The 22,792-nt window shown below is 43.3% G+C and overlaps 1 protein-coding gene across 1 annotated transcript in view; it reads right to left on the bottom strand.

Annotated features, from left to right (window-relative positions):
• SPTLC3 (serine palmitoyltransferase long chain base subunit 3) overlaps window positions 1-22,792 on the bottom strand; it is a 131,076-nt gene that overhangs the window by 17,921 nt on the left and 90,363 nt on the right. Inside the window, exon 9 of the mRNA XM_049651143.1 lies at window positions 16,655-16,781. Within this exon, the coding sequence (XP_049507100.1) occupies window positions 16,655-16,781 (127 nt within the window). The remainder of the gene's footprint in view (window positions 1-16,654; window positions 16,782-22,792) is intronic.

Genomic DNA, 22,792 nt, shown 5'->3' with positions numbered 1-22,792 from the left:
AAAGGAGGTGGCAAAGGACAGGTCCTGAGCAACTGGGTTCATGGGATTTCCTGGAAGGGCTCTGAGAAACATTGCAAGTCAAAGTGGCCATCGGGGAGCCCCATCGAGGCAGCTGCCTACATAATCCAAGCCTCTGGCTTTCCAAGTATCTGCTGGGGAAGCCTCAGAGAGCGGGTGTGGGGATCAGGGACATTAACCAGTGTTTAAGACTTAATTAGGTTAGGGGCACCTGGGTGGCTCTGTGGGTTAAGCGACCGGCTTCAGCTCAGATCATTACCGATCACACTGTTTGTGAGTTTGAGCCCTGCATCAGGCTGGCTGCTGTCAGTGCAGAGCCTGCTTCAGATCTTCTGTCTCCCTCTCTCTCTGCACCCTGCCCCTCCCGTCCCCCAACTATTGCATGCTCTCTATCTCTCTCAAGAAAAAAATAAAACATTAAAAAAAAAAAAAGACCGGGGCGCCTGGGTGGCGCAGTCGGTTAAGCGTCCGACTTCAGCCAGGTCACGATCTCGCGGTCCGCGAGTTCGAGCCCCGCGTCAGGCTCTGGGCTGATGGCTCGGAGCCTGGAGCCTGTTTCCGATTCTGTGTCTCCCTCTCTCTGTCCCTCCCCCGTTCATGCTCTGTCTCTCTCTGTCCCAAAAATAAATAAAAAACGTTGAAAAAAAAAATTAAAAAAAAAAAAAGACCTAATTAAGTGAGCCCATAGGAGGGACTGGGCTCTCCCCGAAGAAAGAGATTCGAGGAGAAGGGCATCTGATGTGAAGGAGATTCTCCACTGGTGGTTTTGAGATGGAGAGGGCTGCATGGTAAGGAGTTCAAGCAGTCTCTAGTAGGAGTGGAGAGGGTCTGGCTCACAGCTGGCAAGGAAATGGGGACCTCCCTCTCGCAACCCCCCAAACTAGAGTCTGCCACAAACATGTGAGCTTGGGAGAGGAACCTGAGCTCCAGAAAAGAGGCCAGCTGCAGACACCTTGATTTGGCCTTGTGAGAACCTTGAGCAGAGAACAAACTGTGCCCCGACTCCTGACCCAAGGAGACTGAGATAATAAATGATGTTGTTTTAAGCCGCTAAATTTGTGGTCATTTGTTATGCAGAAATAGAAAACTAATACATTCATTCTTTCTAGCCCCGAGCACACGCTGGGCTTCTCCAGGCACAAATCCACCTGCTTAATCCTCCCCAGCTGTGGCTGGTAGCATAGCTGGTTTTCTCTGCAACTTGTCCTGACAAGAGAGGGGCTGGGGCATGGCATTGGCTGCATTTGGGAGTTTTTGCTGCTTGGCTGAAAATGACCCAGTGGAAAAACAAAGATCAATGTGGAACAGCAGCTCCCCTTCACCCTCTAAGATGCTACAGCTGGAATCATGTTCTTTCCTTCTCCTGTTGTGCTGAGCTAACATGGTATTTCATGTGTGCTCCATCACAAACTCCCCCATCTCAGAGTCCAGCCACACAGAGGAGACAAAAGCGAAGAGGAAGCTTCTGTAGGGCTCACGGTGTAAAAGGATATCTTGTTTGTGGGGAGGGTGGAAGGAAGTGGCCACACTAACCTTTTGCCCCAGTGCCATCTAAAAGACACACAGATTCTCTTTACACTCTTGCTAGGGAAATGTTTTAAGGCCTCCAAGCAAGTGCAGAATTTACTGAGCTGCCCTAAGCCTCTACCCTTGCCTAATTCCTAAGGTGAAGTAACGAAGGGCGGGTTTTGCGAGCCACTCCTGCACAACCAGACCAGCTTCCTCTGCTCGCTCAAGTTCAGTTTGCTGGCTCATTCTGTGTTTATTGGATAAATGCACGTTGTCCTACGTACACATAAGCAGCACCAGGGCAGAGAGGCGACGCCTATCACTTCGCTCACTCACCCCAACCTGAGGTCCATGCATACAAAAAGGCCAGGTAGGACTTTTTACCCCCCAGCACAGGTGATTAATCACGATGGAGGCAGCCCCTCAGTTGAAAGCCAGCGGAGCGTAGCGCCTGGCCATCTGTTTTGTATTAGCTGTTGCTGAAATGCCAGTGGCCTGAAACCTTTAGAAAACACAGAAAGCCCCGAGTCTCTTTCTCTGCCCCTGTCTGGTCCCCAGCGGGTAACCAAGCACATATCTTCAGGAAGCAGCAGCTAATTCCTCCCTCAACAATGCCGGGGCCCTCTGATGGCACCGTTCCAGGTGGGTTCTCTGTGCACTCCTCTGGCATTCACTGAGGGACTTCCAAGAGACAGAGCTAACAGCATGTTGCCAGGTTTGAGGGGGGAAAAGAAATTGTAGGAAAGCTGACTTTTCTGTCTGCTCTCTGCCCCCGGTAGGTGCTAAGAAGTGAGAGACCTTTTAAAACCCCATATCTAATTATTAGAATTTCTTTGCCCCAACCAGAGTTCTTTTTTGGTTTTCCCTGCCTCTTCCTCCTTTGAGGAAGAAACAGAATTCCTGCTGAAGAGTATATTAGTAAGAACAGCCCCAGATGAGCTTGATGATGTGGATGGATTAGGGTAGTTTTCAGCTCCCACACAGCACTGAAGAAAAGCAACAGCATATAAGGGGAGTTTGTGAATGGATCTCATGTCAAATACAAGCAGTAAGAAAGTGAGAAAGTTTGACTGGAGAGCAAACTGCTGTCACCCAGTATAGTCCTCCCGCTCCCCCTCCCCAACGCTAAATCTTCCCAGTTTAGTCACTCTCATTTTTAAACCTATCAAACTCAAGTGTAAAAATATGTGTGCCCTGTTCCAGGACCCAGAGCAAAGGTCCAAGGTCACAGCTGGAAGGCACGGGTACCACTTTCTCCAAGTCCATGTGGGGTTAGAAGCAAGGTCAACACCTCACCTGCCAATCTCATGATAGAAGTTCACAAATGACCAGGATGAAGGAATTAATCCATACAAAATGATTTAAAGATGAGGCATGCTTGTATTTTCCAGTTCAAATGCATGATGTGATAAGCCTCACTTTTTTTCCCTTTATCTTTAGATCCCTTTATCTCTTCAGAGGGTTAAAAAAAAAAAAAAAAGGAAATTAATGAATTTCCTTTTAAGACCTTGCCATTTTATTCCTCTTTTTCCTAATAGTTGAATAAAAAATAGAGTTTAAGCCTTCAGATTTTTTTTTTTTCAAATTTCAGATATGGGCCAGTATGAATGATCTGGTGTGAACTTACCCATGTAGAGATAATATACGTGAACTAGTGCTTCTCAAAGTAGATGAAATGCCTCAAGAGAAGTTGGGCAGGACCGTATATTCATATGAACTCAATGTTGATATGAATGCTCTAGTTTTATTTCTCTGCCTGCACAGAATTCAGTCACCTCTTGTGATGAGTCACATTGACCAGCCAACTGCTGGGTGCTGGTATGATGAGCATCAGAGGTTCAGTGCTTGTTCAGAACTACTTAGCCCCCTTTGAGTTCATGGTCCCCAAAGAACCCAAGGGTGGCTGTGTGACAGGGTTGGGGTGACTCAAAATGAACACATCCATTTTAGATAACTAGCCTAAATCGGTTCATGTGTATAAACTTCATGTTTTAAATTGCAACTTACAATATTCTGTCTCATCACATTTCCCATTCCAAAAAAAAAAAAAAAAAAAAGTCCTACTTGTCTGGGAATATGTTACTATTTCCAAAATATACATTCTTCTCTGTTCTGGCCTGACGTCCAGAGCTGTCCCAATTTCATGCCATTTTAATTTCTCCTGGAGAAGCATTATGCCCAGGGTCCATTTTCTGTCTCCAAAAAGTGCACAGTATTGAGGAATTTAGCAACATAATAATGATAATGATCTTGATAACTGCCATGGCCTGGGACTAGGTTCTGTGCAAAAGAAGCAGAAATGGTTGTACTAAAATCCAGACTCAGAGCTCTGAGAGTCCCTATAAAAGGGAAAGAGGTTCATCTTCGGTTCTTTGGACATTGTTTTTCTTCTTTTCTTAGCTACTTTTATTCCATTCCTGGTCAAGAGTTTATTTACTAAGTCAATAGAGAAAGACTGGGAAACTGTCTAAAGTATACAGTGTCTTCCTACAGTATACATCCATCAAAAGTCTGGGGAAAGAATGTCCTGGACTGAGGTTAAGTACTGTGGCAAAGACTGGCTAGCTATTCACTGAACCCATTTCCTTCTAGGCAGACAGTTACTTCATTTCCGTGGCTCCTTTGTGGTCAGGCAAGGTCATGTGGCCAATAGAGTTATGGCCAATAGAATGTGGGCAGAAATGAAATGTGCCTTTCCAGTCATGGCCCATAAAAACGTTATATACACCATGCTCTATTCTCCTTCCTCTTCAGTGGCAAGCTTGGAAGCCATATGTTGAAGCTGGAGAAGTGACAAGATGGAAGGAGGCTGGATTCCTGGAAGAGAACTACCTGTCCAACAGGAACACCCATTTTGGACTTTATATGGCCAAAAAATAAATTTCTATTGTGTTAAGTCACTAATATATTGGGACTTGTCTGTTACAAGAAATGAATTACTTTAACTAACACTAGCCTTATAAGACTGTATATACCATGAAAACTTTCAAGGATTTAAAATCCTAATGCTCTTCTACTTTTCATTGACTCTATGGTGTAAAGGGAAACTGTAATTTTTCTGTGGGAATTTTAGTTTCTCAACCTCTCATTACTAGTCACCAAGTAATGTCATGAAAACATGAAGTTTCTTGATTGAAAAAGATCCTAAGTACAAATCATCATTAAGATGGAGGAGGGGAGAGATGGGGGTCCCTCCAGCATATTCAGTGGAAAATGCCATTTTGGATGCCTAAGAATCAACCTACTCTTCTCTATTTTAGATATGTACTTTGCCTTGGATGGAGAGGATTAGCTGGTGGCCAGGTCTTGCTGATTACTGTGTATAAAAAAGTCACATGCACTTTTGAGCTTTGGATGTCTCCATAGGAAATGTTAAGTAAGGGATTCAGCTAACTGCTTGTATAATTAAAGGAAAAACTCCATTTTTTATTTCTGCTTTTTGGGTATCATTGGCTTGAATTACCCAGCTTACTCACCTCTGTATTCAGTGGTGTCTAGACAAAGTCTTAGTATATGTAATAATATAAAAACATTCATTTATCAAAAGAATAGAAAAGGAACTCTAGATTTGGTCCACACATGTACTTGTCAAGGAAGTGATTCTAACTCCAGTATTTGAACCAAAGTAATTCTATAGGTAACCTATAAAGAAACGATATCATAATTGTTGATAGGTGGTGATTAGATTCTAAGCCTTGTCCAGGAAATCTCCATGGCCCCAAATCTATTCATTCACTTACATATTTGATACTTAAGGCACAATTAATTAACCAATCACTAACTACTTGGAGGGCTGGGTTGGGAGTGTGTGACTAACATTGGAGGAGGGTAAAATTGCAGGAGATGGAGGAGGGAAGGAATATTTTCTGACTGCAGTCATTGAGATAGGGCTTAGAAGGCTGAATAGGGGTTAGGAGATAAAGAATGGGTATAAGTGGGTTGTGGGGAGAGATGAACACCTTCCAGAGAGAGGAAACATCATGAACACACATAAAGAAGCTACCAATTCCTGGTGAATAGTTGATGGGATATGGCCAAAGCTTACACTGAATGCAGTCATTCATTCAGTCAACATGTACTGCTTGGGGCCAGGGACAGTGTCCTTGCCCTCACAGCATTTGTGTTCTCCTTAGGGAGATAGATGATAACCAGGGAAGCAAGTATACAATTCCAGGTGGTGCAAGTGCTATGAAGAAACATGGTGCAGAACAGGTGAGTAACGAGAGTAACCCACAAAGAAGAGGGTGATATTTTAGAAAGGGTGGTTAGGGGAGATCCCTCTGGGTTGGTGGCAGGAGTTAGAAAGGTCACTCCAGCATGAACCCCCATTTCAAGACCCTGAGTTTGGTTCTGAGACTGTTCTGAGAGATGAGCTGGAATGGCAGAAAGCATAAGGGCATTTGTGTCTGGGGTCCGGAGCAAGGAAGGTCTTATATGGTGGTCGAGGAATCAACATGAGGAAATGTGGCAAGCCTCCGGGGAATCAGAGAAAGTCCCAATTGTTTTCTTTCATTTTGAAGATAGATTTGTTTGCCAGGCTAAGAAAAATTTTATCAGTGACAATTTTTGACTTATCTGTGATTTTGAACATAATCTAAACTTGTTCAACTAACAGAATGTATGCTCCTTTTCCATTAGCTGTTGCTTTTTGCATAGAAACCAGTCATCTTTAGCCCCTCAGATATTCTCAGTGAATAGAACTGGGGGTTTTGCAATGAAGGGACAGACTACCCAATTTTAATTTTAGAATAAACAATGTTACCGTAAAATAGTGACACCATGGTATAATCAAATGTAGTGGTGTCTGGGTGGCTCAATCATTTAAGCATCCAAATTCAGCTCAGGTCATGATCTCACGGTTCATGAGTTTGAACCGTGCATTGGGCTGGGCTCTCTGATATCAGCACAGAGACCACTTAGGATCCTCTGTCCCCCCCTCTCTCTGTTCCCCCCACCCCACTCTCTCTCTTTCAAAAATAAATAAACATTAAAAAATATAACCAGGGGCGCCTGGGTGGCTCAGTCGGTTAAGCGTCTGACTTCAGCTCAGGTCACGATCTCACGGTCCGTGAGTTCGAGCCCCGAGTCGGGCTCTGGGCTGATGGCTCAGAGCCTGAAGCCTGCTTCTGATTCTGTGTCTCCCTCTCTCTCTGCCCCTCCCCCGTTCATGCTCTGTCTCTCTCTGTCTCAAAAATAAATAAACGTTAAAAAAAAAATTAAAAAAAATATATAACCAAATGTAGATTTAAAAGACATCCCCTCCTCATTTCAGGCACAGAGAGCCTCTCCATCCCAGAGGCTGATACTCAGAGGGAAAAAGGAGAGGGACCCCATTAGCTGAGAGCCTTCATTCCCCAACCCTGCCAAAGGCAGCATGGGATGTGCAGACAGAGTTCTGAGGCCCAGGTAAGGACTTCTTCACAGATGGAACGTTATTTGAATACTTCCCAAGTCATGCAGGAAATAAAAATCTCAGAAAGATTTAGTGTCAGGAGGCCCTCTGTTGGGGAGCGTGTCTATTTAATACTTCCTCCTCAGATCCTGGGCCCATCACTGTTTTGATTTGCCGACGGGCAAAGGAGGCCAGCTTGAGGAAGAATTTCCTGTATTGGCACAATGGCTGGAGGTACTTAGCTTCCATTTGCAGATTCAGTGTCCCCATACTTCCTTAGCCTTATTGCTCAAATTCACCAAAACCTAGGTTTCCATGCTCTGTTAGGCTTGTTAAGCTTTTTATTCATATTGAAAGTGGAGAATTGAGGTAATGATTTTGATAATATCTAAGTTTGATTGGTAGTATCTAATATGATCAAGGAAGGATATGAGTAATATTGTGGCTGTGTTATCTTTTGTAGTAATAATCTCTGTGTACTATATTCAGAAAATATATTAAATTAGGGGTGCTTGGGTGGCTCAGTTGGTTGAGCGTCTAAATCTTGATCTCAGCTCAGGTCACAAACTCATCGTTCATGAGTTTGAGCCCCACAGTGGGATCTGCCTGACAGCGTGGAGCCTACTTGGGATTCTGTCTCTTCCTCTCTCTGCCCCTCCCCCACACATGAGTGTGTGTGTGTGTGTGTGTGTGTGTTCACTCTCTCTCTCTCTCTCTCAAAATAAACTTTAAAAAATTTAGAAAACATATTAAATTAAAAAGGTAAAACACCCTATTGTTGAGGGGTGCTTTGGTGGCTCAGTTTGTTAAGCATCTGACTTCAGCTGAAGTCATGATCTAATAATGGTTCATGGGTTTGAGCCCTGTGTCAGACTCTGTGCTGACATCTCAGAGCCTGGAGCCTGCTTGGGATTCTGTGTCTCCCTTTATCTCTACCCCTCCCCTGCTCATGCTCTGTCTCTCTCTGTCTCTCAAAAATAAAAATGTTAAAAAAATTAATAAAAAATAAGAAAAAACAACCAAACAAAAAAAACCCCATCCTGTGAAATTCCCATCTTTTTGAGGACCGGTATGATGAATTGCCTTATTTCCAAGAAGAACGTAAATCATTGTTTCATTTTTTTTTTAATATTTATTTTTGAGAGAGAGAGAGACTGAGCACGAGCAGGGGAGGGGCAGAGAGAGGGAGACACACAGAATCTGAAGCAGGCTCCAGGCTCTAAGCTGTCAGCACAGAGCCCGACTTGGGGCTAAACTCACAAACCACGAGATCATCACCTGAGTCAAAGTGGGACACTTAATCGACTGAGCCATCCAGGCACCCCTTATTATTTCATTTTAATTTTACTTTTAGTTTTTCCTCTACCTACACAGTATCCAGACACATCTCTGCTGTTACCCCGAAACTCCCTGTTTAAGGGTAAAAAGGGACAAGTATGACTTTGAAGAAAAAAAGAGAATTTCATTTTTCTTAACTTTATTGTATAAGCATAGGATATTTTATTAACAATAATAAAGGTGTAGTCTACTGAAATTGGGTATTATACATTAGGAATTGGTATTCCGTATTTATTTTTTCTTGTAAGTAAATTTTCACTATTGTTTTCATTTCTAGGGATACTACTGGCCACTCAATTATAAACATCAAATATTTCCACACATATGATAGCAAAAAGACATTTTGTGATTCAAAAAGTTGGTGACCATCTCAACAGCCTAGCCCTGAAGAACCAGAAAGGAGAAGGATGGTTACATCATGGATATTATGATTTTACCACAAGTCATTTTGGTGAAATAAGAACTGAGTTAGCCAATGGAATGATTCAAATTTAAGTACTGACTTGTTAATTATAGCTAGAATTGTTCCAAAACTATTCCTATCTCTGGTTCAGTTTTATATCAAAAAAATTGATTTCCATAAAAAGTAAAAATATTACATGTCTGGATTAAACTTAGATATTTGGATAAATTGGTCTATAGGCTGCGGGTTGGCAAGGAGGCAAGTAAGTGCTTTATAAGAATATAGTTGCTATTTCATCCTGACCTGAAATTGAAAGTATTCCAAAATCTTAGTCTGATATTCAATAGATATATCAGGTTGAGTAGATCATGTTTATTTAGAAGAGTGTCAATATCATTTCCACACCATGTCATTAAAATTGTAACAATCACAGCAGGGAAATGAGTAGCCAATAGGAGGCTGACAATTATAGTGCAAAGTCAAGCAGACCCCATGTATTTACAGGAAAAGCCATTCTTCCCAAGTTATGAATATGAAATACTTTGTCATAATTTATTTTAACTTATTAAACTTCATTTGTCATAATTTAACTTAAACTTAGCAGTTGCCCATTGGGGATCTCCTTTCTCACCAAATGGATTCCACCTATTGAAGATGCACTAAGACTTGAAGTAATTATTGTACCTTGTCCAACCCAAGAGACACGAATTATTAGAGAAATGGCAGTCTCTCTGTCAGATGTCTACTATCAAATCAAACAACATAATCAGTATTGTGATCATGAACTCTTAATGACTTTATGTACTTCAAAAAGTTATATGGAAGCACAAGTTTAAGGGAGAGGCTATTGTGAGCACAAGTATCTCATGAGGGCACAAAGCCCTTGGCTATCAGGCACTAATGGGTTGTGGATTTCTTATGAATAGAAACCATCATCTTCATATCACTGGTGGTAAGCACAGTGCCTGATACATAGTAGGCTTCCAAAACATATTCTCCAAGTTGAATTAAAAAGAAATGTGCTAAGCCCTAATTGTGCATTGGCCATAATACAGATGATGATAAAATATCTGTTCTGGGCCATCTTTTCATCAAAAGAGTCAAGCAGAAATCTTTGAATATTTAATATCAGCCATCTCAGCATTGAACTTGCCCACCATGGTCAAGCCTCTTTCTTGGGATTCTTGCCCTATGTCTACATCTAGCTTTGCTCATTACATTTATATTCTAATTATAATGTCACCAATGTCTGAAAAGGTTGTCTACGTGTCACCTATCATCACTTCATGTTTCATGGAGTGATGGGAGAATCCGATGGGAGGGAGAAAATGACTACAGATCATCATACAGCTGTGATCCTCAAAGTGTGGTCCCTGGGGCCACAGTATCAGCATTGCTTGGAAGCTTGTGAGACGTGCAACAAGCATTTCTGAGTCAGAAACTGTTGGCAATCCATTTCCACTATCTCTCCAGGTGATTATGATACAGGCTCAGATCTGAGACCCATGTTTCTGCATAAGGGAAAGGATAGGGTGTGGTGGGGGTGTGCTTATGCAGAGAGAAATGTAAAGAAAACAGAGGATGAAATCCTGGCAAATGAAGACAGGGAACATGTCTAACAGAGAAGGGAAGTGGGGGGTGCCTGGGCGGCTCAGTCTGTTAAGCATCTGACTCTTGGTTTCGGCTCAGGTCATGATCTTGCAGTTCATGGGATCCAGCCCCGAATTGGGCTCTGGGCTGACACCTCAGAGCCTGCTTCAGATTCTCTCTCCCCCTCTCTTTCTGCACCTGTCCTGCTTGTTCTCTCCCTCTCTCTTAAAAATAAATAAAAAAGTACTAAAAGAGAGAGAGAGAAAAGGGGGGGGGGGACAGACAGAAAAATAAAAAAGGAACCAGAAAAGAAGAGTGTCTGCACAACTAAGGGTAGACTGCAAAGAGAAGAAGAGGTAGAGAGGTCAGACCAGTCTGGCTGGGGAAGGGCCAGTGGAGTAGGTGAGCAGGGGTGACCTTGGAGGGAGCAGAGTCCATGGAAATGGGCAGAGGATGAGATGAAGTTGCTGAAAACTGAGTGGGGAGGAGGAGGGGAAGCAGGCAGAACCAATCAGTGTTTCAGGAAGGTCTGTAGCAATGGAAGACAGGCAACTTGCTTGCTGTTGGAAGAGGAAGAAGGGATAAGGGAAAACTTTTTAGGATGAAGGAAATGAACATGCCTGAGAAAAGAGGCAGTGCCTATAGAAGGTGGGGAGGGAGAGAATCAAGCACAGAGATGTGGAGACTAGTCATTTATTTGCTGGGCTAAGAGGGAAAGAGAGGATTCTGTATTTGAACAAGTATTTGTTGAGAAACTGTAACTGCCAGGCACTATTCTCAGTGTAATGAATAAAATGGACAAAATGCTTGTTCACCTGGAGTTTACATTCTAATGAGGGAAAACGAAAAATGAGGAGATGCATATGTAATTTTTCAGGTGCTCATAAATGCCATGGACACTAAAGCAAGGTAAGGAGAGAGTGTAGTTTAGGATAGGGTCGCTCCCCTCACAGCTGATGTTTGGCAAAGATGCCAGAAATGTGAGGGAGTGGGCCACACAGATATTGGTCAGAAATGCTGGTTTGGAGAGACCAACAAGGGCAAAGACCCGCTGCAGGAGCCGTTCCCTGAAGAATGAGGATGCCAGCTGCTTGGAGTGGACTGATGGTGGAAAGATGGTGGGAAAATGGAAGACCTTATCAGGAGAAGCCTTGAAGACCACATTCTGAACTCCACACTCCAGTAAGATGGGAAGCAATGAAAAGTTTTGCACTAGGGGTATTCTGAGTTACATTTCTTTAAAAGATTTCTTTCGTTTCTGTATGGAAAACAAGTCATCAAAAGGCAAGAGCAGAATGGAAAGAATATTCAGGAGGATACTCCAGTAATCCAGGTGGGAGCTGATAGGTAGAGTTGGGGCTGGCAAGAAGGGACCAGATTCTGGACATACATCAAAGGATGTGCTGTGGGATTTGCTGATGGAGTAGGTGGAGGTCTAAGAGAAAGGCAGAATCCTAGAATGAGTAAAAACTATTGAAAATTTGGAGGACAGAAAGCAGATGAGTTAAAATAATAGTAACTGTTAGCTTTAATTGAGTATTTACTATGTGTCAAGCATCGTGCTAAGTCCCTCACATTATCTATGCCTATGTATGACCCCAATTAAAGATAAGGGACCAAGGCTAAGCAAGACTAAGTAGCTTGCCAGTCACAGAACAAGGGTGGCAGGGAGACTGGGCTATATGCAGTCTGGCCGCAGATTGCACACACCCATTTTTTTTTTTTTTAACTTTTTTTGTTTTTGAGAGACAGCACAAGCAGGGGAGGGACAGAGAGAGAGAGGGAGCACACAATCCGAAGCAGGCTCCAGGCTCTGAGAGGTCAGCACAGAGCCTGACACAGGGCTTGAACTTGTGAACCTCGAGATCATAACCTGAGCTGAAGTCAGAAGCTTAACCGACTGAGCCACCAGCTGCTCCAGAGTGCACACCCTTAATCTTCCATGAGATACACCCTCTATATTCTCTGAGGAGGCAAAGATTACCCAGGGTGGGGAAAGGGAGAGTGCGGAAGGAGGCCAAGATTGGAAGTACAAAAAGAATATTACTGATTAATTAAAAAATATGAATCAAAGATTTAAATAAATAATAAGACAGTTGTTGCCAGTGCTTTCTTAGGGGGGTTGCTATGGTTTGGGGCTTAGCCTCCCATGGTGGCTTATGCCACAGCTAGGTGAAGAGAATGATCAAGCTGCAATCTTTCCGGACCCCTTCAAAAGTGGTGTCAGGTACAGAGGGTCCCAAATACTGAGTGATCCCTCCAGCTGCCGCATGGGCGTGGAATGGATTCCAGGCTTCCAGTCCTGTGAGATAAACATCCTCTAGATCTCGTTTAGCATAAACACTGACCTGAAATCGAGGAGCCCAGTGAGATGGAAGGTGAACCATGACGTATTTATTAAGCCGAGCACCGGGTCTGACACTCACAGGAACACCAGATTAATTCAAGACACATTTCTTGCCTTTAAGGGGCTTACAGCATCGACTTGGCTTATGGACCACCCAACCACCATTAGGATGGAGAAACCAAATCTCCACTTTGGGCTTATTGTGCAGCACGATGTGACAGGCCAGGAGATTAAAAGGGCCTTGGTGCATGTGGAATGCATGCATGGCCTGCAGCCCCTCGGCCTGTGTGCATTAACTCCAGGAGCAGCCTGGCTGCAGAGTGAAGGTGGCTGTGCATAAACATTGTCATTTCACTGAGACTGCTATTTCATCTTTGAACTTTGGCTTCAAAGGAACACTGACCTTATTCCTGTAGCTTGCCTCTCTTTGAAGCCTATGGCTTTGCATTGCAGATTAAAGTGAAGATATTCATCAAGGGACAGATCTGGCCAACTGCTCCCCAAACTCAACCTGAAACAAAGCCTTGAAAGGCTCCAATCACAGTTGCAGTGGAGTGGGCCAAAGATGAAGGCTCGGAGCCTGGCTCTCTTTCTCAGATCCTGTAAGGCAGCTCTGGCATGACATAGTGCATCCCTTTGAGCTCCGGGCAACTTTACCCCGAGTGTCCGTATATCTCAGCAGAAAGGGGTGAGTTAATGCAATATTCCCAACCTGTCCTATTCATTTCATTTAAAGCAGGCATTGTTGTAAATGAGGCCAGCATGAATATTCACTGGTGCCTTTGAATTCTTCAAAAGATGTGTCAGGCAGAACCATCTGAAACTTGGCTGATGATTCTGTCAATTTTCTTTTCTACTACTTTCCTTTGTTCATCCCTTTGAAAAGAAATTGTCCTGTCTTTCCCCTTGGGTCCTCCCATCTTGGCTCTTAGAAAACAGACACCACACATTGCCTTCTCTGTTCTTTTTTCTTTCTTTTCCCTATTAAGATGGCAGAAGGAGTAAAGTGAGAAAGTTTAACTGGGAGGTAAAAAGAATAATAACCAACTAATTAATTAGAAGGCTAAGAGAGAGAACCAAGGGAAATATCTCCCACCTCAGAGGAAGAAAAATTGATGCTAAAAGACTATCAAAGAACAAATGATCAAATCTTTCAATGTGGTTTTTCTGCAGATCTTCATCTGTGATCAGATAAACAGAGTGAGTTCTGTCTGTGATGAAGAGGTAAATGAATCCAGAGGAGGCAAGGAAATGATTATCAGGTTGGGTACATGTAAATTAACTGACTCTGAGAGCATATACACTAAAAGGTTTAAGAAATTAGTGCTCCTAATTTTTGGATAACTTCCTTCCTTCCTTCCTTCTTTCCTTCCTTCCTTCCTTCTTTCCTTCCTTCCTTCCTTCCTTCCTTCCTTTCTTTTTCTTTCTTTCTTTCTTTCTTTCTTTCTTTCTTTCTTTCTTTCTTTCAAGTTTATTCATTACATGAGAGAGAGAACACAAGGAGGGGAGGGGCAGAGAGAGAGGGAGAGAGAGAGAGAATCCCAAGCAGGCTCTGCACTGTCAGTGTGGAGCCTGATGTGGGGCTTGAACTCATGAACCACCAGATCATGACCTGAGCCAAAACCAACACTCAGATACTTAACTGAGGTATCCCCAGGCACCCCTCCTAGTTATTCACCTTTAAAATAATACCATTTTGGTCACTGTAGGACAATTCATTTAACTCGTATTTTAGCTTAAATTTCAAACAACTCTTTTCCATTAAGAAATGCATGAAGTTCAGGAAGATCATCAATATAGCTTCCTGAGAAGCCAGAGGTTCCAGACCAGTTTTTTCATGCAACTAGGACAGCTCACATGGGAGCAACTCTATTTCTAGCTTTGGTTTTAAAAGGTTGAAAGATTATCTGCTTATCTATGCCATATCCTTTAATTTACTAACTCCCTATCCCACAAATTTGGGTGTGGTCATATGCCTAGTTTTGGCCAAAGGACTATAAGCAAGGTGGTAAGTGTCTCTTCCAGGCGGATGCTCCTCTGTTCTCTGCCAGGAGACTGCCAAGCCTTAGGCTACAAGTAGCCTGAGTCACTGCCCCCATGGAGGACAGCTGTGCAGAGAGTTGTCTATTTGTATTAGACTTGACATGAGCAAGAACTAAACTTTGGTTCCAGGAAGCCATAGAGATTTTCAGGGTTTATTTGTTATGGTGGCATAACTTTTCTTATCCTGACTAATCCAGGGCCTTGGAGGACATCTAGTCTTACCTCTCTTCCATCATAAGAATCTTTCCTACAGCATCCCTGGATGTGGTCCAAATACTTATCACCTGAGATTTGAACACCTCAATAATAATAGCAAATAACAGTAGTGAGCAATTATAAGATGGTCACTAAATAATTGTTTTCAGGGGCGCCTGGGTGGCGCAGTCGGTTAAGCGTCCGACTTCAGCCAGGTCACGATCTCGCGGTCTGTGAGTTCGAGCCCCGCGTCAGGCTCTGGGCTGATGGCTCGGAGCCTGGAGCCTGTTTCCGATTCTGTGTCTCCCTCTCTCTCTGCCCCTCCCCCGTTCATGCTCTGTCTCTCTCTGTCCCAAAAATAAAAATAAAAAAACGTTGAAAAAAAAAATTTTAAAAAAATAATTGTTTTCAGACATAATTTTAAGAATTTTATATATCTTAATTTACCTAATTTTCACAGAAACATGAGCTCAATCAATATCATTTTCCTAATTTTACAGTGGGAGGAACAACATGTTGGGAGGTAAACTTGCTCAGAAGTGAACAGATAAGTTAAATCACTTGTTAAAGCATGAGTAAATAGCATCCCAGGAGTCACATCCAGATAGCAGCTTTCAGTTTATGCCTTTAACCATTGCACCACATGGACTCCCTAGATTGGATTTTTATTTCCTTTGCACGCAGACGATTCAACAAGAGACAGAATCATAAAACCCCAAAGACAAGGTTGGAAGAGACTTTGGAGAACAATCAATCACTGCATTTTACATGGAAGAAGAAAATCTTTCTGCAAGCCATTTTCCTGTTTTAGTGAAAAGGAAAGGTCTATCTCGGGGGTTTTCAAACCTGGTCCTAGGACCTCGGGGGCTGCCAGCATGAAGGTAGGTAGAGACACAACTTCAACCAGCTCAGCCCTGTTCTGATCTGTTGTATATAGGAGACTTCTGGGTAAAATTTGTATGTGAATAAAGTACTCTGCTGTTTTAATAAAACTGGGAAATGGATCTCCCCACGCTTGTACTGAAGCAGGAGGCTTGGAAGGTTGCACTCAACAATGGAGGGCTTCCCACCAGCTGGGAGGTGGGGGGGTGGGAGCACATGGATTTTATGGCTCAGGGACCAGTCCTGGGGCCACGATAATCTGCTACTTCCATAAATGCACTCACTCGATTGCCTGGCAGCAAGACTGCCTTATTCATCATTGTATCTCCACTGTGATATGTAGTAGAAGCTCTGTAAGCTGTATCTAAGAGATAGAAGGAGAGTTCCAAAAGGCTTTGATGAAACAATTTTTCAAAGAGACGATTAAGCTCCTTTGGCTTGAGCAAAGAAACACACTTTGGCTGTGGTGACCCAAATGTCTGCAAAATGACTGGGAAGTTGTCGTGTGTGTTCTGTCCACATATCCTCAAATGGGCAGTGGTAACCAACCCCTGCCCAGCCTCTGGCTTGTTTCCAGGGAAACACAAGTGACGGCCCCAAGCAGGCACAGGCAAACACATACCGCTGTTTGCTTCATTTTAATGGAACTGATCACACAAAATTATCCAACTTTGCAGATCATGTTAAGAGGTGAATTAGAAAGTTTTCTTTGCTTAAAAAAAAGCATTTGTTTCTTTTTGTGTGTGTGCTAGTGTATTTTTGTACTATGGGGTATTATATATCATGTACAAATTGGGTTTGTACAAATTGATTTTACAAATTGGGTGAAGACAAAGGTATATATCTGAGAAGGGGGCAGATTGATAAGGCAGAAGGGAGACAGAGAGAAGTTTAAGGAAGGATTTATGGGAGTTGTGCTCCCCTCATACCCTCTTACCTTGTGTGGTTCCATCCAGTCCCATGATAAATTTCATTGATCTGATGATTTGCTCTGCTATCGGTGGGCTCATGGATGTAGCATAAGCAGCACTATGTGAGTGAACTCGTAAATAATCCACAAGGTCCTTTAATAAAAGAGTAAGCCCCAAAAGAAGCCAAATAAGTCTCAGTGTTTGTGGTGAGAATTATATCTCATCCCCTCCCCACCTACCATAGGACAAGACATTTGATTCTCGAATGTGGTCTGATTTTCAAGGGGGAATCACCAAAGCGTTTATTTTGTGTTATCTCTTCTTCTTAGCCTCTCCCTCAAAAACCTACATGGCATACAAAAGTGGGATGCTGAGAATTCGGAGTTAAAGTCTGTAAGGCAAAACCACATTTGTAAAGGAAAAACGATTTCCCAAACGTTTGTTGAATACCTTGCACGTAGGAGCACTGGCTTTGTATGCAGGAATCTCCAAAGAATACAGGATGCGCTTCTTGCCCTTGAGCCTACAACATTAGATTGTGCCCAGGGAAAAGTAATGGGAGGAAAAGTAACAGGACATGCAAACCTGTATATGCAATAGGGTGATAAGACTTCGGAAGACAGAGATGGGTATTGTTAGTGGGAGCAGAGTGGGAAGGAGGGCTTCAGTGAAGAGGAGGAGATGGGGAGGGAGGGCTTCAGTGAAGAGGAGGAATGGTCTTAAAGAATCAAGACAGATAAAGAAAAAGGAGTGGCAGAAGGGAGAGGTGGGAAATTAAACCAGATTATACATGAGGACCAGATAGACTCTGGTTATGCCTTGGTCAGCAGACAGCTATTGCAATTTTTGTGCAACGTTATTTGGAGTGCTGACCCACTGCAGATGCTGGTCTTTAGTGATAGGAATGACTCTTTGCTTGCATGCCTGACTCCTGAGGCCAAATAGAAGGTCGTAGGTAAGCTTGCTGAAAGCCTTAAGAAGCTCTTATAACACAATGCCACAGTGGGGAGGGCCACAAGCTTGCATCTGGCGGTGCTCAGTATTGACTGACCGGACCATCCACTGGTCCACCTGTGCTGGCTCATGGCTTAGGACCCTCAGGATGCTCTGTAGAAGAGCTAGTGGGCTGATGATAGTTCTCAAGTTAGCAATGAGTCAGAAAAGGATCAGCCACCTTCTCTTCAAAGATGAGGAGACAGTTTAGAATCCCACTGAGGGGTCTTTTCTGATCTATTCCCTCATAAGGTGAACTGGGTAAAGCCCTGCTTTGGGCAGACCCATCTTCTCCTAAACACCCATTTCCACCCCTAAGCCTGGGACTGTGCCCACCCTTCACTTTTCCATCTTGCTTGGAGAATGGGTACTATGGTTGTTCACAAGCATTTTAAACATTCTTTTTTTCTAAATTTTTTAATGTTTTATTTAGTTTTGAGAGGAAGAGTGCCAGTGGGGGAGGGACAGAGAGAGAGGGGGGGAACAGAAGATCGGAAGCTGGCTCCGCCCTGACAGCAGCAAGGCTAATGTGGGCTCGAACCCACAAGCTGTGAGATCATGACCCGAGCCAATGTCGAACGCCCAACCAACTGAGCCACTCAGGGGTCCCACCGTTTTAAGCATTCTTAGCTCATCTTCCTCAGTAAAGTGAACAGCCCATCTCACAGGTGGTTGATGATGTGATGCACCTACCTGGCCCATGGGGGGGACTAGCAGCTCCATTCTGTCCCTTCCTGCCTCCTTCAATGTGTCCTTCATTCTAAATCTCCTCTTCCATCATCCTTCTTCCCCAACTTTCTTTCTATTGTCCTTCATTTCATACTCATTTCTTTCTTTTGTTTCTTCCTTCTACTCTGATTCCCTTTTTTGTTTCAAATTCTCCATTTAAATCTTTTTCTCCTCTCCATTCCTAAGTATTTCCTTCTTCCCTTCCCTTCCCTATCCTTTCTTATCCTTTCCTGTCCCTTTTCTTTCTTCTCCCTACCCCTGGGGCCTTCTTCTCTGCTTTCATTTTTCCTTCAGCAAATTTGCACAAGGACTTGCTCCAGGCTCTGTTCTAGATATGGGAGCCTAAGAAGAGAAGGAAGATATAAAGACTAGTCCCTGGTAGCCATTATCCACTTACATTAAAATTAAAATTAAGTTTCCATCTATGCTTTTGTTTAGTGAATCTCATACAGGCAGTTGGGTGGGTTTTCACCATAGTCAAAGAGTATGTGCATCATGATGGCCTGACTTAAAGCATTGGCCACACGGTATTTGGAAAGTTCACTCTGGAGGATTGGGGGGCAGGGGTGGGGATGGAGAGTGTGCAGCTCAGAGGGAGAGAGAGAGAGAGAGAGAGGTGGTCATTTTCCAGGGTAGCTGAAGCCAGGCTGTTCTTCACAGCATTATGCTCAGTGCTGCTCCATGAGCAACATCAAAGGTTTTCTTTCTCTGTTGAGAGTTGGTGCCTCCTGACAATGCTGGGGAAGCCAAGTAGGAGAGAGTGGGTAGGGCACAGGTGACAGGATGATGGGGGCTCATGTGGACTAAGGCTGGAAAGGGCTGCTTCAAGGAGGTGATCTGGCCTTGAAGGATGGATGGATTTGGACACATGCAGAGGAAGGGAAAGGCATGCGCATGTGCTAAAATTAGGAATGAGGCCGGCATCTTATCAGCAAAGCATAAAGAGTCAGTCGGGAGTAGAGGGAAAATTTCCCACGACAAAGTTATTCCCTTGAAGGGAAGCATGACCAAGGAGTTACAGGACAAGCTCTGGAACCTGACTGCTTGGGCTCAAATCCTGGCTCTGCCACTTACTGATGTGTGACCATCGGCGAGTTACTAAATCTCTCTGGGTTTTACTTTTCTTCTCTGAAAAATGAGATAATAGTAATGCTAACTTCAGGGTCATTATGAAAATTAAATGAGTTAATATATATGTAGTACCTAGGGGGCACCTGGGTAGCTCAGTCAGTTTAAGTGTCTAACTCTTGATTTCGGCTCAGGTCATGATCTCACGGTCTGTGAGAGCGCATAGGGCTCTGGGCTGACAGCACAGAGCCTGTTGGGGTTCTCTCTCTCTCTCTTTCTGCACCCCCCAAAAAATAAATGAAAAAAATTTAAAAAATCCTTAAAGATGTGCTTGGGTGGCTCATTAACCAACCAAAACATGGTTGAATAACAAGGATTTGGACCCAAACGGCCTGGCTCTGGAATCCCCACCCTTAGCACCACACTACAATACTTCTCCAGACCAGAGGGGCTGGCCTGGCATGCAGTGAGGCGGGCAGGGGAGCACAGAGACTACCACCTTCACTTGTACTTCACTGTGGTACTTTCCCTGATCCACAGATTGCTCCTTTTTGGGGGGAGGTGGGAAGAATCCCTAATATACTCGTGTCAACAGCACTAAACTACAGACCGAATCACATCAATCTCAAAATTCTTTGGGGCTATTGCTCTTGTTTCTCCAAGGGGAGTGAGACCCCCTTGAGAGCAGGGATGGATTAAACACTCTTCTAAAGTCCAGAATGGTGGGTACCTAGCAGGGGCCTGGTAAATACTGATGATCTAATGAAAAGAAGAGGGGTTTTAGGGACTGAGGAAGGATGAGGAGGGTCCCTGAAGTATATAGGGTATATAGAGGGTAACTAAGCTGTATGCTTAGGAATAAGAATAGAAACATTCTCTTCGTTTTGGGGCATCACTGACAAAGATCAGACAAAGAAACAAAACAAAGCTTTCTCGCGTCCCTAAAGGGCTCTTCTCAATGTCCTCAGCCCCTAATTTTCCTTTCCAAATTGGGAAATTTCATAAAGCCAAGGTCATGTGCATTCTTAGTTTGAATAAATGCCTCATCAAAGCAGTTATCATTCCCTTTTAACATTAAGACTGTCTTGCCCACCATCTTATTTCTTTTAGACTGGGTCCCCTTCCTCTGAAGGTCTTAGTCTGTGGACAGCGCTAGTTTTCTTGTGTGGTTCAGAAAGTGGGGCTCTTTAAGTAACTTCTGCTGAGCATCAAGGAAGGTCTTGATGCCTGGTTTCTGGTTCCCTCTTCTCATTCCCCCACTGGGCACCAGGAGCCATGAATTAAGAGTTTGCTTTGGTCTTTTCAAGGAAAGTCTGGGTTATGTCTTCCTTCAGGGTGGGTTAGAGGTCTCCTCCTACCAAGGTTTCCAAGTCTTTTTTGTAAGTTCAAAACCCTGATTATTTTCTCTACCCATAGGCCTGGAGTTCAAGGGCAAGGGTAGTTTGCTGAGGAAGTCAGACAGGAGGCTCTTAGAATAAACATCTCGGTGTTCATACCATGACCCCCATTTACTTCAAAGGGCTGTTAAATATAGCCGGGGCTGAGCAGACAGGGCAGAGCTAGCTTCTGCAAGAGGCCTGCCTTTGTCTGGCACACAGGCTTCTGGGGCTAACGCTCACCCCAAACTTGGCTGCCCTGTCAGACTTCCCTCCTCCAGAATTCTAGTCCTGCCGTTGATCAATCATTAAGGCTACCTTTTCTTCACTTGCTTGCAATCTTCTCAGCCTATGGAGACTATGAAAGCCAGTGGTTAGCAGCAGGCATGCAAGGGGACTCGGGATCCATGCCTGAGACATATTTGGACCCCTCAAAATCAGGGTCTTCAGTGTTGACCACACCTCCTTAGCAACTGGATCGACACACACATTAAAAAACAAAAATAAGAAACCTAGCCCCATCAGCTCAGGCTCTAACAGGTGGAGAGAAGTCATTATCTGATACTTCACCTCAAAGGTCTTGAAAGGACAGAATGTTCCAAGTTGGGTTGCTCATAGATCATCTACAGCAGTTCTAAACTCAAAGTGAACAAAATAGCAAAATCTTGCTGGCTCTGGAGAGACCATTTGGGCGGTCTCCCTAAAGCGGGGAGAGAAGGTCGAGGCCAGGGCAGTAAATTACAACAAGCAGAGATGAATTTGTCGGACGTTCTGTGACAGCAAGCCTGAGGCCAAGACAGAATCTTTACTCTCAGTGATACTATCTTAGCACCAAATCATTTTTTTCTCCCCTTGTTTCCAAACACTTTTCTTTCTGTGACATGTCTGGTGGCTAACAAAGACTGTAGTCCTGACTTTGATCAACTCCACAAAGACTTCTAGAGCCTCCTAGAAACTGCTATTAGGAATGTAGTCTCTCTACTTTTAACCCTAACACTGACATTTAAAAAGAGAGCCAGACAGTTGTACCTTTTTCTAGATATTTTGACCCAAGTAATTATTTTCAAATCTCAAGATTCACTAAGAACCCCATGAACATAGTGAAATTGAAATTATTAGGGTTTCAGAAAAATGTAAAGTTCTAGTGTGTGCATTTTAACATTTTTAGGGGTAAATTTTGTTACTTTTGTACTCAAAGGTTAGAATCCTGGATATTTTGCAGTACACCCCCAAACTGAAGTATACACTGCAAAATATCTGGGAGAAAATATGATTAAACTCTGAAAACTCTTCTAATTATTTAAATAGGTAAGTGGAAAGATTTCTTTCAAATTAAAACTGTTAGCATTTGTCCAATCCTATGACCTATCAATTAAAAATCCTAATTCAAAACCAAAGTAAAAATTTTTTTTTGCAAAAATAATCCAAAATCCAGAGGATTGAAAACCATGAGTTAAATGGAAACCACACGTAATTTAAAATTAATATGACTTGGGGCACCTGGGTGGCTCAGTTGATTAAGCACCGGATTATTATTTTTTTTAATTTTTTTAACGTTTTATTTTATTTTTTTTGAAACACAGAGAGACAGAGCATGAACGGGGGAGGGTCAGAGAGAGGGAGACACAGAATCTGAAACAGGCTCCAGGCTCTGAGCTGTCAGTACAGAGCCCGACACGGGGCTCGAACTCACGGACCATGAGATCATGACCTCACGGACTGTGAGATCATGACCCGAGCTAAGGTCGGCCACTTAACCAACTGAGCCACCCAGGCGCCCCAAGCATCGGATTATTGATTTCAGTATAGGTCATGGTCTCACAGTTCCTGGGATCGGTTGGTGGGATCCAGCCCCACATCCTGTCTGAATCCCCTGGTTGAGATTCTCTCTGCCCCTCCCCTGCTCATGCATGTATGCTCTCTCTCAAAAATAAATAAATAAATAAACAAACATTAAAAAAAATAAAATTAACATAACTAAAAAACCCCAAAAACTAA

Source organism: Panthera uncia, assembly GCF_023721935.1.
Source record: "Panthera uncia isolate 11264 chromosome A3 unlocalized genomic scaffold, Puncia_PCG_1.0 HiC_scaffold_11, whole genome shotgun sequence".
Taxonomy (NCBI): Eukaryota; Metazoa; Chordata; class Mammalia; order Carnivora; family Felidae; genus Panthera; species Panthera uncia.
The sequence above is the reverse complement of the archived record's forward strand: the minus strand, read 5'-3'. Positions and strand labels throughout refer to the sequence as shown.